This window comes from Nelumbo nucifera, chromosome 1 (genome assembly GCF_055504915.1).
Source record: "Nelumbo nucifera cultivar China Antique chromosome 1, China Antique-T2T, whole genome shotgun sequence".
NCBI classification, from domain to species: domain Eukaryota; kingdom Viridiplantae; phylum Streptophyta; class Magnoliopsida; order Proteales; family Nelumbonaceae; genus Nelumbo; species Nelumbo nucifera.
The window spans coordinates 163,959,840-163,974,013 of record NC_142649.1 but is presented as its reverse complement, the minus strand read 5'-3'; the positions used below and the strand labels follow the sequence as shown (position 1 = coordinate 163,974,013).

The window sequence follows — 14,174 nt, the reverse complement described above, 5'->3', positions numbered from 1 at the left end:
CATGAATTGGATCACTTCAGACCATGGCCTCATGGATGGCTGAACCCTGGTGTACCAACCCTGGCCCTAGCTCCAGGATGGTCCGGGCCGCCATTGCCACCATAGAAGAAGGGTGGAACGGTGGCAGGGGTGAAGGAAACATCCGGATTACTTGGCCAAAATTTCAACATCAGAATCCTAAACTTGATTTCTCAGATATGAGCAACGCTTAGGATACAAATCCGCCTTACAGAAGAACATGAGAAACAGGATCGCTGCAAGATGAATTTGTATAGGTGTCTCTCTCACAAGCAATTTCTTCTGACATTTGGGTTGAGCATGATTCCAAGGTGATATTGCTGGGAAGAATGGAACTGCATACGAAGGTTGTCAATGGACCGGCTTTGGTCCAATCCGATCCAATTCAATAAGGATCGGAATATTCAATAATATCATATCCAGGTCAGGTGGAACATCTCCCAATGACAAGTACGGGAGATGTTCTCAATGCATGTGGGGCATTTGTGGGGGCACCCTCAGCCCTCTGTTAGGCGCAGATGTGAACTCGAAAAATCCAGTCATATTGGTCCATAATTTGATCTAACTTATCAGCTGGTTGGCAAGGTCTGTTGGTCGTAGTGGAGATTTGGGATCTGATCTTGCCTACACCTGGGTGGAGGGGTTATGGTTCTTATGGGTTGGGGTAGGGGTGGCCACAAGCCAAGCTCTTCACGAGTTATTCGAACTCGGCTTGTGAAAAACTCGGCTCAGCTTGATTTCAACCGAGCTTTGAGCCCAATTTACAGACTCAATTAATAAACAAATCAAGCTCGAATATATATATATATATATATATATATATATATATATATATATATATATATATATATATATAATAATAAATATATTATAATTCTTAATTATTTAAATATCAAATAAAAAATATTTTTTATATATAATTTTGTATTTTCATAAAACTTTTTTCCTCAAATCAAACTCGAGCCGAGCCAAACTCAAGCTTATGAGTTTTTGATTCGAGTTGAGCTCAAACTCAATGTTCTATCTTGAACGGAGCTCGAGCCTTATACTTTTCGGCTAGGCTCAGCTCAAATCCACCCCTAGTTGGGGGATAGGCTACCCCGTTGTGTAGCGTGTAGCCTTTCAAAAGAAATAAAAAAAAAAAAAGTATTTCCCTGATTTAGTTTTTCCAAGGTGGTGGGATCCACTTTAACAAGGGAAATTCATGTACTTTAGATTTGAGTTTTCTACACTGATGAGACCCACAGGAAATTTCATGTAGTTATTTCTTGTACAATTGTGGGACCCACTTTAAGGGAAGAAAAGTAAAAAATTGCATTATATATAGAATTCATTTCTGATGGAGCCCACTTTATTTATGCAATTGTTTTAACCAAAATTTTATGCATTTGTTCACTTGTAGGACCCACTGTAGGACAACGAAGATTAGAAAGAAATTACCTACAGAAATTGTGCAACCAAGTAGTGCTGTAGTGGGGATTCATCATAAAGGAAAGGTATTCTTACCATGCAAATGTGGCATTCTTACCTACAGAAATTACCTTGAAGATATGAAGTCTACGCCCACAGCCTACCATGCAAATGTGGCATTGTTAATTCTTTATCCAGCATAAAGGAAAGGTAAGCCACGAGTATCACAAGTGCAACCTCATCATCAGTGGAGTGGCAGGAATTTGTGATAACTAGGCATTACAATGTTTCTCAGGAAAATAAAATAAAATAGTTTTCAGGTTAATCCTGTTAAAATTCTACGTTTTCTCATAAACCATCTGTGAAAAATAAGGAAATGGCCTTTAACATGATTAAAATGTCCTTCAACATGATTAATGACATTAACTTCCATAGAAAAAGTGGGACTCTGCCCCTGCATGTGCAACACCTGCTGCAGAAATCATCACAGTATCTGCTTCAATGGAACCCCCACGGCGTGCAAATAGAAATAATACCAGAATAGAGAGAGAGAGAGAGAGAGAGAGATCCTTAGCATGATGAAGTTGCCAACAAACTGCAAGGCCATGATGAAGTTGATGCATGTTTTGAGGTAAGATTCTCTATCACCATAATTTTCTCATGAAGATAAAATTGGAATAATTTATTTTTCACCATAGTGGCTGAAATTCATGACACCTTTCAGTGTAGTCCTTAAACTCAGCATGCACCAGTAACCATTCCATCATCATTGAACAAATTCCAGCCACAATTCTCGTGAAGGACTTAATTTCCCAATGGAGTAACTATTAAAAAAAATAGGCTTGATTACAGAAATAGGCCACCTGCACAATAGGCAAAGAATGTGCTACACAATGGGGGTAGCCCCTTCCCAACCCTGGTGAAGGCAGGATGCAATCCTAATTCCCAAGTCCCCTGGTGAAGGCAGGAGTAACTTTTTTTTTCAAGTAATGTGAATAAGTGACTTCAGAAAGACTTCTTTATTGACAAATATTTTCTAATATTTGCAACACAGAAAAATTTAATCTAGAAGATTACAATTCTATTTTCTCAGCTTCATAGGCAGACATGTTTCTACAATAGAAGACCTGAAGTACTTCAGTCTCAATGCACTGCTGATGATCCTTCCATGAGATTTCCTTGTCCCAAAAATTCCTAGACCTCCCTCCTGAGCATAGGTAAGCTGTTTCTATTCCCAGATTCCAGCAATGCAATAATAGCTAAGATTCTATAAAGAGCAATTGCCAATATATTGGTTTTAAAGGCACAAGAGACCAAAGCATCACACTTTCACACTAGAGATTTAAGTGTAGATACCAGGGGATTGCACCAAAAGAGTTTCCAGAGATTAAGAGAATGCCTTCAATACCCCTTAAAAATACAGCCCTGACAACCAAATGTTTCATCTGCGAATCAGAACATCTCCAAGTTGTAAACGATTCCATGTTATATAGTGAAGAACAAATCTCAGAAAGATTGAAAATAGAAAGGGGGTACACTTTCTAACCTCTACATCTGGGACTTGGACCCCAAGATTAAAAGTCATGTGATTTTTCAAAACATCAAACTTTGTACTAAGGTCTTTTTACTGCAGACCCACCATCAACTCCAAATTCATTAAACCTGCTATACATCAACACATGATGAATCTAGGTTGGAAATATTTACTGCAATAGAAAATCTTTTCCTAGATAAAAATTATAAAATCAGCATAACATCTAAAATAGTGCTTAATCACATATTAGTCAAACAAGTTGAACCAACTGTATGTCAGCATAACATCTAAAATAGTGCTTAATCACATATGTTTACCTCACCATGTTAACACTAACCTAACTGTATGTCCAAGGAAGTTGAACCAAAGCAGGCACCCAAACACTATAGTTATCCCCACCTCATGACTTCAATCATATTCCGAAAGTTATTTCTCATTTACAAATACATGCAATGAATGGCGTTGCCCTTATTCATCAAGCAAATTTTCAGAACCCTACTCTATCTTTAACCTTTTTTTTGGTAGAATATAGAGAACTACCCTGTGCTTTGGGGGTAGTGACACCTAGGTCCCTGAACTTTCATTTGCGACAGAGAGATACCCTGTACTTTCAGATTTCAAAACTCCACCCCTAGTGCTAGCATTTGTCAGTTTTGAACTTTTATGAGACCATTTACCCCTCCTTTATCTCCAAAACCCAAGTGCTGAACTTTGTGGTGGGTGCTTTTCCTCTTGCAACTCTCTTTCATCTCTCTCTTAAACAAATGAAAAGAAAAAAAAAAGAATATAGGAAAAAAAATCAAAACTTGAATTTTTTAGGGAAGCAATAAAGGAGAGGGAAAAATGGTCTCATAAAAGTTCAAAACTGATGGAATGCTAACAGTGGAAGCAAAGTTTTGGAATCTGAAAGTACAAGGTCTGTCACAAATGAAATTTGAGGACCTAAGTGTCACTACCCCCAAAAGTTCAAGGTAGATCTCTGTATTTTACCCCTTTTTTCTTCTCCATCTTTATCCTTGAAGCTTGAGTTTAAAATTTCCATTAAGAAAAATGAAACCCAAAAGTAAGGTGGTATATTGTTTATAGTGTATGTAATAAATAAATAGGATTAATTTATAGAGAAGTACATGCAGAGTGCAGCATAGATCTTAAAGAACCAAGAAAATTCCATTGCATCCCCCTAGTTAACAGAAATAGAAATTGTGGAGTTGTAAGCATATAAAGAGTTTCAAGGTTCTCTGCTAATGGGCCTTTATATGCTCCTTGCTCACTAACCAGTCCCAAGTCCCAACAAGGGGAAAATGACAAAGAAGTAGAAAATAGAGTAAGATTTCTGCCTATACTGTTTAAATGCCAACAAGTTACTTAACTATATCTGGTCCATTGTTTTGACAGATTTCTTGTTTCTTCAAATTGGGAGGAAATTTACCCAGATTTTAAACAGCTGGCCCTCCCTAGACCAGTTTCAGATCACACTCCAATTCAGCTTGTTTGCGGGAATAGGGAAAAGGTAAAGACTCCTTTCAAATTTGAGAACTCTTGGTTTGAAGAAGTTGGTTTTTTATCTCTGCTGAAATCAGTGTGGAATGATTTCCGGGTGGAGGGTACTAGCTCATTTGTCCTTGTGAAGAAGTTGGGAGCAATTAAGGAAAGGGTCAAGAACTGGAAGGCAGAAAAAGGTGCAGATTTTGAAGCGGAGAAAAATAATTACTTGAAAATAATTTCAGAAATTGATAAGGAAGAAGAGGGAGGTCCAATATCGGAAGAGTTGAGATTGAGGAGAATTCAGGCCAAAACTAAATTTGATAAGGTGATAGTGAAAGAAGAGACTAAATGGAGACAGAGAGTTAAGATAACCTGGCTAAGGCTAGGTGATAGAAATTCCCATTTCTTTCACAAAATGGCTAATGCCCGTATGAGAGTGTCTTCAATCAGAAAGCTGGAATGGAAGGATAAAGTAGGGGATTCAGTAGCTGAAATCAAGTTAGTAGCTACAGCTTTCTACAAAAATCTATATAAAGATAAATGGGACAAGAGACCTTTTCCTCTAGATTTACCCTTCAAGAAGCTGAGTTCAGAGCAGAAGATGTTCCTTAAGAGACCTTTTTCAGAAGAAGAAATCAAATCAGCAATCTGGAATCTAGAAGGGGACAAATTTCCTGGGCCGGATGGTTTGTCTAATTTGTTTTACATTAAATGTTAGGATTTCATTAAGTCTGATCTGTTAAAGGTGTTCCAAGACTTACACAGAAATGCTTCTTTACACAGAAGTCTTAATGCTACCTTTATCTCCTTAATCCCTAAAGTGGAAGGGGCCACAAATATCAGGGACTTTAGGCCCATCAGCCTTCTAAATAGCTTCTACAAGATTCTCGGAAAGGTGTTAGCAGTGAGAATGAAGCAGGTGCTAAGCAGTGTTATTTCTAATAATCAGTTTGCTTTTGTACCGGGGAGACAAATGCTGGATTCTGTCTTGATTGCCAATGAGCTTATTGACTCAAGATTAAGGGAGGGTTCCCCGGGACTGGTTGTAAAGCTGGATATAGAAAAAGCATATGACCATGTAAATTGGAGGTGTCTGGATCAGGTTCTGGAGAGAATGAATTTTGGTCAGAAATGGAGAAATTGGATAAAAGTTTGTGTTTCTTCTCCCAAATTCTCGGTGCTGATTAATGGCCAGTCAGTAGGGTTTTTTGATAGTACGAGGGGTCTTAGACAGGGGGGCCCACTATCTCCGCTGCTCTTTATCTGTATATCAGAAATCCTGACCCAATTCTCTTTAAAGGCAGCAGCTAATGGCTTATGGGATGGTTTTGCAATTGCTCCGGAAGCGGAAAATGTTAACCTATTGTAGTTTGCTGACAACACTCTCTGTTTCCTTGATGCCTCTTCTGACCAGGTGGATGTTCTACTTGGTATTCTTTGTTGGTTCGAAGTTGTTTCAGGCCTAAAAGTTAATCTTCATAAAAGTAAGATAATCCCAGTGGGCCTTGTTCCTAATCTGGATTCTTTGCTAGATTGATGGCCTGCCAAGTGGATTACTTGCCAGGTAAGTACCTTGGCCTCCCACTAGGTGCCAATTATTCTTCTGCTTTATGGGATCCAGTAATTGAGAGAGTGGGGAAAAAATTGGCATCCTGGAAGGCAAAATATCTGTTTATCGGAGGCAAAATTGCCAACCTCCCTACCTACTTCATGTCCATGTCTCCTATGCCATCCAAAATTGCAAAGAAGCTTGAGAAGATGCAGAGAAAATTTCTCTGGAGAGGGTGGGAAGAAGACAAGAAGATGCACCTTGTGAATTGGAATCAAGTTTGTCTTCCTAAGGCAGAGGTTAATTCGGCTTTATTGAGTAAATGGTGTTGGAGATTTGCAGAAGAAAGATCTTCTTGGTGGAGGACCTTAATTGCAACAAAATTTGGTGTGGATTGGGGTAATTGGAAATCTCAGGATCCATACACAACATGGGGTTGTTCGGTTTGGAAAGGGATTCCAAAATCTTTTCCTGTGATGTATGAGGGAGTGAGACTATAAGTGGGAAGTGGAAATAGGCTGAAATTCTGGAAAGATCCCTGGTGCATGGACAGACCTTTAGCTGAGGCATTTCCCCTTTTGTTCCAATGTGTAGTTAATCAAGAAATATCAGTGGCAGAGTCTTATGTGATTTCTAACAACTCAGTGATCTGGAACCCTCAGTTCAGAAGAGATTTATTTGATTGGGAAATAGAAGGTGTAATGCAACTTCTGCAGATTTTACAGGAGCAGACGATAGACATTGCAGGTGAAGATGAATGGAGTTAGTCCTGGAGTAAGGATGGCTACTTCTCAGTCAAATCCCTTACCTTGAAGCTTAGTAGTACGGGTATTACTGAGTTCCCCTACCAGCAAGTATGGAAGTCCTGTGCTCCCTCGAAGTCTGTATTCCTTGTTTGGACTATCGTGCTGAATAAATGTCTCTCAAGACTCAACCTGGACAGAAGGGGCATTCAGCTCCCTTCTCTGATGTGTGGGTTGTGTGCCTTGTTGCCTGAGTCCACTGACCATCTGTGCTTACATTGTCCTATCTCCTCAAAAGTCTGGTACCATTTCATTGGAGCGGCTGGTCTTAATTGGGTTATGCCAAAGTCAGTTAAAGATCTGCTACTTTGCTGGAATCTCCAAGGTTTGAAGAAAAAAGGTTGTTTAATTTGGAGAACTATTCCTGCAGCAGTGATGTCGGTAGTTTGGTCTGAAAGGAATAGAAGAATCTTCAGCAACAAAGCTAAGAGCACAGAGGAGATACAGGCGGTCAGCAAGCTGATTTCTTGGGTGGCTGTTACACCTGATTTTAAAGAGCTAAATGTTCCTGTATTAGTAAGTCTAATTCGATTTGGGATCTGTAACTTGTCCTGAAATCTGAGAAGCTACTTGTGGCTTGCTCTTTTGTTGTACTGAGTTTTTTTCTGATTCAACAAAGTTATTACTTCACCTTTCAAAAAAAAAAAATCCAATAGAGGGAGTGATCACTTCTGCACATGCTGAAACTGACCTTGTGGTAGAGCTGTAGATATCATTTCCAGAGGTAAAACTGAAAAGCTAAAGAGAAACATGTTCTGTGTTTCATTGAAGTGTTACATGGATCAAAAATGTGTTACATAGTTAACCTTTATGCCATATGTTATATTGCAATGTTAACCTTTACTTAAAGAAATATACATAAGGTGACAAATAAATGGGTTTTCTCCAAATTTCCCTTTTTGACAGGGTGAATCTGAAATTTAAACATAAATGGAATTAATACACTATGAAATTATGAATGTGTAACTCATGCACCTAGTTCAAAGCGTTTGTCAATTCATCAGGTTGATTAAACCCATTAACAGCCCTATTAACACATAAACTAGCAAAGAACTAAGATATCAATAAATCTTTTTTTTTTTTTTTGAAAACTGTAAAGTAAAGTGATTTCATGAAAAATCAACTAAAGAAACCCCTGTACAAAGAGGAATGAACAGAGGATATACAAAAAACCAAAACAGCCCCATACAGCCTCAATCCCCCCCCCCCAAAAAAAAAAAAAAGAAACTACTCACTCCTTACAAACAAAAAAATAAACTCAAAAAAAGCACTTCGATGTCTGCCTTTAAACAACGGATGTACAGTCAGCCATGAGTGAATCATCCCCATAATTTTCCTCTGAACATCTTTGGAGTTTTGAATTCCTTCAAATAATCTGTTATTTCTTTCACTCCACACAGCCCACAGAACAGCTGCGGGAATAATGCTCCAAGCCACCTTTTCCAGCTTTACTCAGACCACTCAGCCACCAACCTCTATGAGTCCCCTAACATCTGCCGAGAAACATAGCTTTGCACCAAATAATTCCACCACTCTTAATTACATCCAGTGAGTAAAATTGCAGTGTAACAGAAGATGACTAGATGATTCCACATTCCCAATACATAGGGGATATGCCATGTCTACCACTTCTAACCCTCTTTTGACTAAATTGTCTTTGGTTAGAATCTTATCCAGCACTGCAACCAAACAAAAAGGCTATCTTTGAAGGCACAGTTCTAATCCATATTCTTTGACTTGGGAAAGAGATAGCTTCTTCCTTTGAAACTGCTTTAAAAAACGAGTTTACAGAGAACACACCTGATTTCTCAAAGCTCCACACGCTTTTGTCTTCCCCTATTCCAGATATATTCAACTCATGCAGAAGCTGGAGCAATCTGATTAGGGATGCCACCTCCCAATCATTTAAATTTCTCCTGAACTGAGGGTTCCAAGAGAACTGACCATTCTGCCTTTCCAAACATTCAGCAACAGTTGCATTTTTGTTTGTGGTAATTTCAAACAGGTCCGGAAAAGCATTCTTTAAGGGGCCCTCTTCACACCAGTTATCCTTCCAAAAGAAAACCCTCCTACCATTTCCCACTTTGTATTTTATTCCCCTATTAAACTGGGACTGGATTTTTTGTATGGCCTTCCAGATTGAGCATCCATCCATAGGGAGAGCTTATCCCCTCTGTTTCCCAATCCCTGCTACTTGGACCATATTTGGCTACTATCAGCCTTCTTTATAGACTTTCTGTCTGTTCATTAAACCTCCATAGCCATTTACCAAGAAGAGCTGTGTTTACCTCTCTTACTGATCTGATCCCTAGGCCCCTATTTGTCTTGGAACACCATATTTTCTTCCAATTCACCAAGTGGCATTTTGATTCCTCCCTCCAACCCCTCCACAAAAACCTCCTCATCTTTTTTTCTAGCACAGCAGCCCATTTAGCCGGAATAGGGAATAAGGATAAGTAGAAAACTGGGAGGGAGGCCAGCACACTTTTAATTAAGGTTACTTTGCTGCCCTTGGATAAATATTTTGTGTTCCAAGAGGCTAATTTCTTGTCTACCCTCTCCAAGATAGGTTCCCAAATAGATTTGGATTTACAACTTTCTCCCAGAGGCATGCCCAAGTATCTAGAAGGAAGTTTTCTGACTTTACATCCCCAATCATCTGCCCATTCTTCCATGTATAACACCCCCACAGCCATTAATTCACTCTTCAAGATGTTGACACGCAAGCCTGATACCACCTCAAACCATCTTAATGTTGCCTTCACATTCCAGATTTGTTCCCAAGAGGTGTCACAGAAAAATAATGTGTCATCTGCAAATTGAAGAAGAGCTATCTCCACCTTCCCACTGCCTACTTTAAAACCTTCCAGCATTCCTCCCAATCATGCTCTTTCTACCATCCTGTACAGGGCTTCTGTCACACAAATGAACAGAAGGGGGGAAAGAGGGTCCCCTTGCCTCAGACCTCTATAACTTCTAACATTCCACAAGAGCTACCATCACTAGGGCTGAGAAAGATGGAGAAGATAAGCACACTTTTATCAAATTTCTCCATTTTCTCCCGAAATTAAACATCTTCAGCATATAGTCAAAAAAATTCCAGTTTACATGGCCATATGCCTATTCGCTTTATCATTGATAACTAAGTAAATAAGCAAGGGACCTAGAGGCACTTCTGTTAGCCTTAAACTCACTCAAGTCAACTTGACTGAGTGATATTGCAATTAGTCTATACAAATAAGCAAGGGACCTAGAATCAACACTTTAGACTTACTTCAGAGAAAGAGACCTAACCATTGTCTACTTCCTAATAGATGTGCTCTTTGTAAAGCTGATGGGGAATCTGGCTACCACCTCATGGTCTCTTGTAAGGCTGCTAAAACTGTTTGGGAGTGGGTTTTCTCCCGTTTTGGGTGTTATTGGTATCCCCCGGAGACTGTCCAAGGTGTATTAGGGCAGTGGTGTGCTGGTCTTTGTGGGAAGAAAGAAACTCACGCATTTTTTCTGACAAGGAAAGAACATTGGAAGAATTGTTAGATCGAATCCTTTTAAGAGCTGTCCACTGGCTAAAATCTTTGGAGTTGTTTTCAGATTTTCCTATGGATGACTTGCTAAGAAACTGGAAAGAGATTGCTTCCATTGCTAGATGCAAGAAGACTCTTTGTCCGCTTTGGTCCCCTCCCCCCTCGGGCTTTATAAAGCTGAATTTTGATGGCAGCAGTGTAAAGAATCCAGGGCCCTCCGGGATTGGAGGAGTCTTCAAGAATGAGGAAGGGATTGTTACTTCTTTATTCTTTGGCCCTATTGGAAAAGGTGACTCTCTTAGGGCTGAGATCCTTGCAACGCTTGAAGGAATTCGAAGAGCAAAGGAATTAAATATCAATCGTTTGATTCTGGAAGGTGATTCGAAGGTGGTGGTTAGTTGGTTGGAGACAGAGGACAGTGGCTCACGGAACTTTAACAATGAAAAAAAAAAACAGTTCTTATGGCTGGGTAGGGACATTGAGATTCAGTACAGCTGGGTGAAGAGGAGTGCCAACTCATTTGCGGATGGGTTGGCCAAGCAAGGAGTGAATAGGGAGTCTGTTTTTTGGGCTAGTTTTTAATATTTTTCTTTGCTTTCCCTTTGTTTTCTGTTTTTGGGGAGCTAAGTTATTTTATCTCCCCCTTTGTATCCTTATTCCCTCTCTTCTTTTAATTTAATGAAGTTGGTGTTATTGATCAAAAAAAAAAATTCCTGTCTGTAATTCTACTCTCCATGACTACTGTTGTTATCCTGATCCATCTTTAATTAACACCACTAGACTAATGGTGTCAAATTAAATATGGATCTTTTGCACAACAACTTCTACAGCTCTACTTTGGTATCTTTAAACCAAGTTTTAGCTTCCAGGTCAACAAATTGCTGATTCAATTTCAAATTCCAAGTGTATGTTTACTTAAAAGCTCCTTTCAGAATCAAGATGCAGAATCATTTTGAATCGTTAGGCAATGTTTGATCTTAGGGTTTTCATTCATGCACATCATACAACATACCTTTGTCAGTTTTCGTCATGGTTGTTGTCCATTTTGGATCAAATGTTGATAAGGTAGCTAATTGCCATCATGATGTCTTAGTTTCTCAAATCCATATATTATGATCTTAATCAACCCATGTCCACTACAAGTCTTTCTGGAAGGTCTTAATCAACTTAAGTTGTATATGATTTTGCAGTCTTCATTAACACTTGATACAGCAGCAAATATGTCAATTTCCATATCAAGGAGTTGTGTATCAAGCTTCTACTCAAGAACCTGAACTATACTACAGATTTCTCCTCCAAGCTAAGAGGGTTCCTTGGCACCTAAGATTAGAGAATGGACATTCATCACATCACCCTTCTGTTGGTCCCTTGGCAAAAAGGTTGGAAGAGAAGTCAAATATTTGTGATACTTTTCTTCCTTTGTGAGCAACTCTACTACTAAGGTTGCTGTTGATGCATCTGGGGAAACATCTCTCTCTACCATTTTATGAAGAAGCTCAATCACTTTTTCAACGTCACTATTATGGCAGAAACCACGCATGAGGGTATTAAAAGTTACCACATTTGGAGCACAACCCATTTCTTCCATTTCCAAGAATAAATTGTTTGCCTTCTCCAACTGCCCACCTTTACAGAGTGCATTAATAATGATGGAATAGGTCACAACATTGGCCATCAAGCCCCTGCTAGACAGTTTATTAAATAGTTCCTCAGCAGCTTCAAGCATTCCTGCTTTGCACACTCCATGTATTAGGCAGTTGTATATCTTAATACTTGGTTCAAATGCACTACACTCAAGAGTTTTAAACAGTTCTATTGCCTCCAAAACACAGTTTTTCCTGAAAAGACCATCCAATAAAATAGTATATGACAACAAGTTGGGCTTCTGGTCATGAGCCTGCATGTCATCAAACAGCTTCCGTGCATCGTCAACTTTTCCTTGCTGACAAAGACCAGATAATAAGGTGTTATAGGTAATCATTGTCGGTCTGACCTCCTTATGAAGCATTTCACCATAAAGCCTGATAGCTTCATCTGATCTTCCACTCTTGCAATACCCATTAATCAACACATTATAGCTGACAACATCATGTTCGTGCCCCCTACATTTCATAGACTTGAATAGCTCCACTGCATCATCAATCCGACCTTCATAACATAACCCATCCATTAATGTGTTATAGGTGATCGTGTCAGGCTCTTCCCCTCTCTGAATCATCAATTGAAGCAATTTATTTGCTTCTGTCGTCTTTCCTTCCTTGCAAAGTGCATCCATCAACATATTGAAAGTTACTACAGTAGGTGGAATCCCTCGGTCCACCATTTCATTGAAAAGCCCTATGGCCTCTTTCCAATTGCCTACATTGCACAAACCATGAATTAGAGAGCTGTAAACAACCACATCAGGAGAAATCCTCCTACCCATCATCTCCGCAAAGAGTTCCTTAGCCTCATCTATGGAACCATCTTTACAAAGGCCATCAATAACCATACTGTACGTAACTACGTTAGGCTTAAACCTACCACCACCAACAGTTCCATTCACCATTTCTCTGTGCAAATTCAGTGCTAGGGCTGTGTTTCCTGACCTACAAAATCCATTAATCAGAGTCCCATATGTGATTACGGTGGGCATGCAGCCCTGCTCAATCATTTTTTGGAAGACCTGGGCAGCTTCATTGATCCGATTCTCCGTGCACATCCCCTTAATCAGAGAAGTGAAAGTGAAAGTGTTGGGGCCGTAACCCCGTTTCAGAATTTCCCCGAAAACTGCTAAACCGAATGGAACATGACTAGAGTTACAATAACAATTTAATAGAATGTTTAGCGTAATGAAATCGGGAGAGATACCGATTGGATTCAATTTTCTGTAGAGAGAAACAGCAGCTAAGTAGTGTTTGATCTTGGCAGTTGCACCTAAGACAAGATTGAATATGCTAATGGGAGGCGGGGGTTGCACGAGAAGCATTTGATTAAAGAACCCAACTGCATAATTTAGATGGATATTTCCTGATTTGCACTTCTCCTTGAAATTTTCGATTTCTGTTTGATCTAAATTATGGGAGGAGTATTCTGTTGTAGCTTCGGAGGCAGAATCAGAAATAACAGGTGGGTTTATGAACAAAGATGAAAGTTTACCTCTCGCAGCACATCTCAAAGAGGATGATGCAGCAGCAGAAGCTGAAACTCTCAACACCATTTGGAACGGAAGTAGCGCAATGTCGTGCCTGGGTCGCGGAGTTAAACACTTGAAAACTGATTCACTTCACCGTAGGGATGTATCGTGCGAGCTCACATCCTCTGCATCAACGTTGGAGAAAATTTTCTGCAATGTCCAATAAGAAAAGGCCAGGATCGCTAATCATAACTTAACGGAGCCAGGACCGCTAACGGGAGTCTAGACTCTAAAAAAAATTAAAATTCTTTTAATCCTGCCTTTCTCCCCCCACTTCACTCTCTCTCCCCCTCCTCCGTTCTCTTTCAACCCAGATACGAGATCGGCTTCAGTCAGAGCAAAATCGGCGGCAGTCTGAGGACCGCCAACATTTCTCAATCTCTTTTCTCTCGAGATTCTCTCTCTTCCCTTTTTTATTTTTGGAAAAATTTCTGATTTATACCTTGTACTTTTGGCTAATGTCACTTTTAGTCTTAGAACTTTAATTGGGACAATTCAGTATAGGAACTTTCATGACAATTTAGTATCTAAAAGTTAACCGCTTATAAATCAAATGTTAAATGACATTTAAAAATACATAAATGTTCTTAGATTGTCATCTAATTTTTTTATTAACATCCAAATATTGACACAAAATGAACAGTCCCAAATCCTTTTATCTTTTATTTAAGAAAGT

The 14,174-nt window shown here is 39.3% G+C and overlaps 1 protein-coding gene across 3 annotated transcripts; it reads right to left on the bottom strand.

Annotated features, from left to right (window-relative positions):
- Positions 1-1,675: 1,675 nt before the first annotated feature.
- On the bottom strand, positions 1,676-13,956 carry LOC104612412 (uncharacterized). 3 transcript variants are annotated; one of them, XM_010279812.3, is made up of 3 exons: positions 11,336-13,956; positions 2,975-3,090; positions 1,676-2,873 (listed from the first exon to the last, which is right to left on the bottom strand). In XM_010279812.3, the coding sequence occupies exon 1, from the start codon at positions 13,520-13,522 to the stop codon at positions 11,624-11,626; it is 1,899 nt and encodes a 632-aa protein (XP_010278114.1). In that variant the 5' UTR covers positions 13,523-13,956; the 3' UTR covers positions 1,676-2,873; positions 2,975-3,090; positions 11,336-11,623. The 3 variants fall into 3 exon arrangements, 2 of the variants coding, with proteins under 2 accessions (XP_010278114.1, XP_010278115.1); XM_010279813.3 differs by having other exon boundaries at positions 1,676-2,853; XR_737811.3 differs by having other exon boundaries at positions 2,230-2,873; positions 13,462-13,930.
- Positions 13,957-14,174: the final 218 nt, after the last annotated feature.

Coding starts and splice junctions, on each gene's coding strand:
- LOC104612412 (XM_010279812.3), bottom strand. CDS start 13,522: ATGGTGTTGAGAGTTTCAGCTTCTGCTGCTGCATCATCCTCTTTGAGA.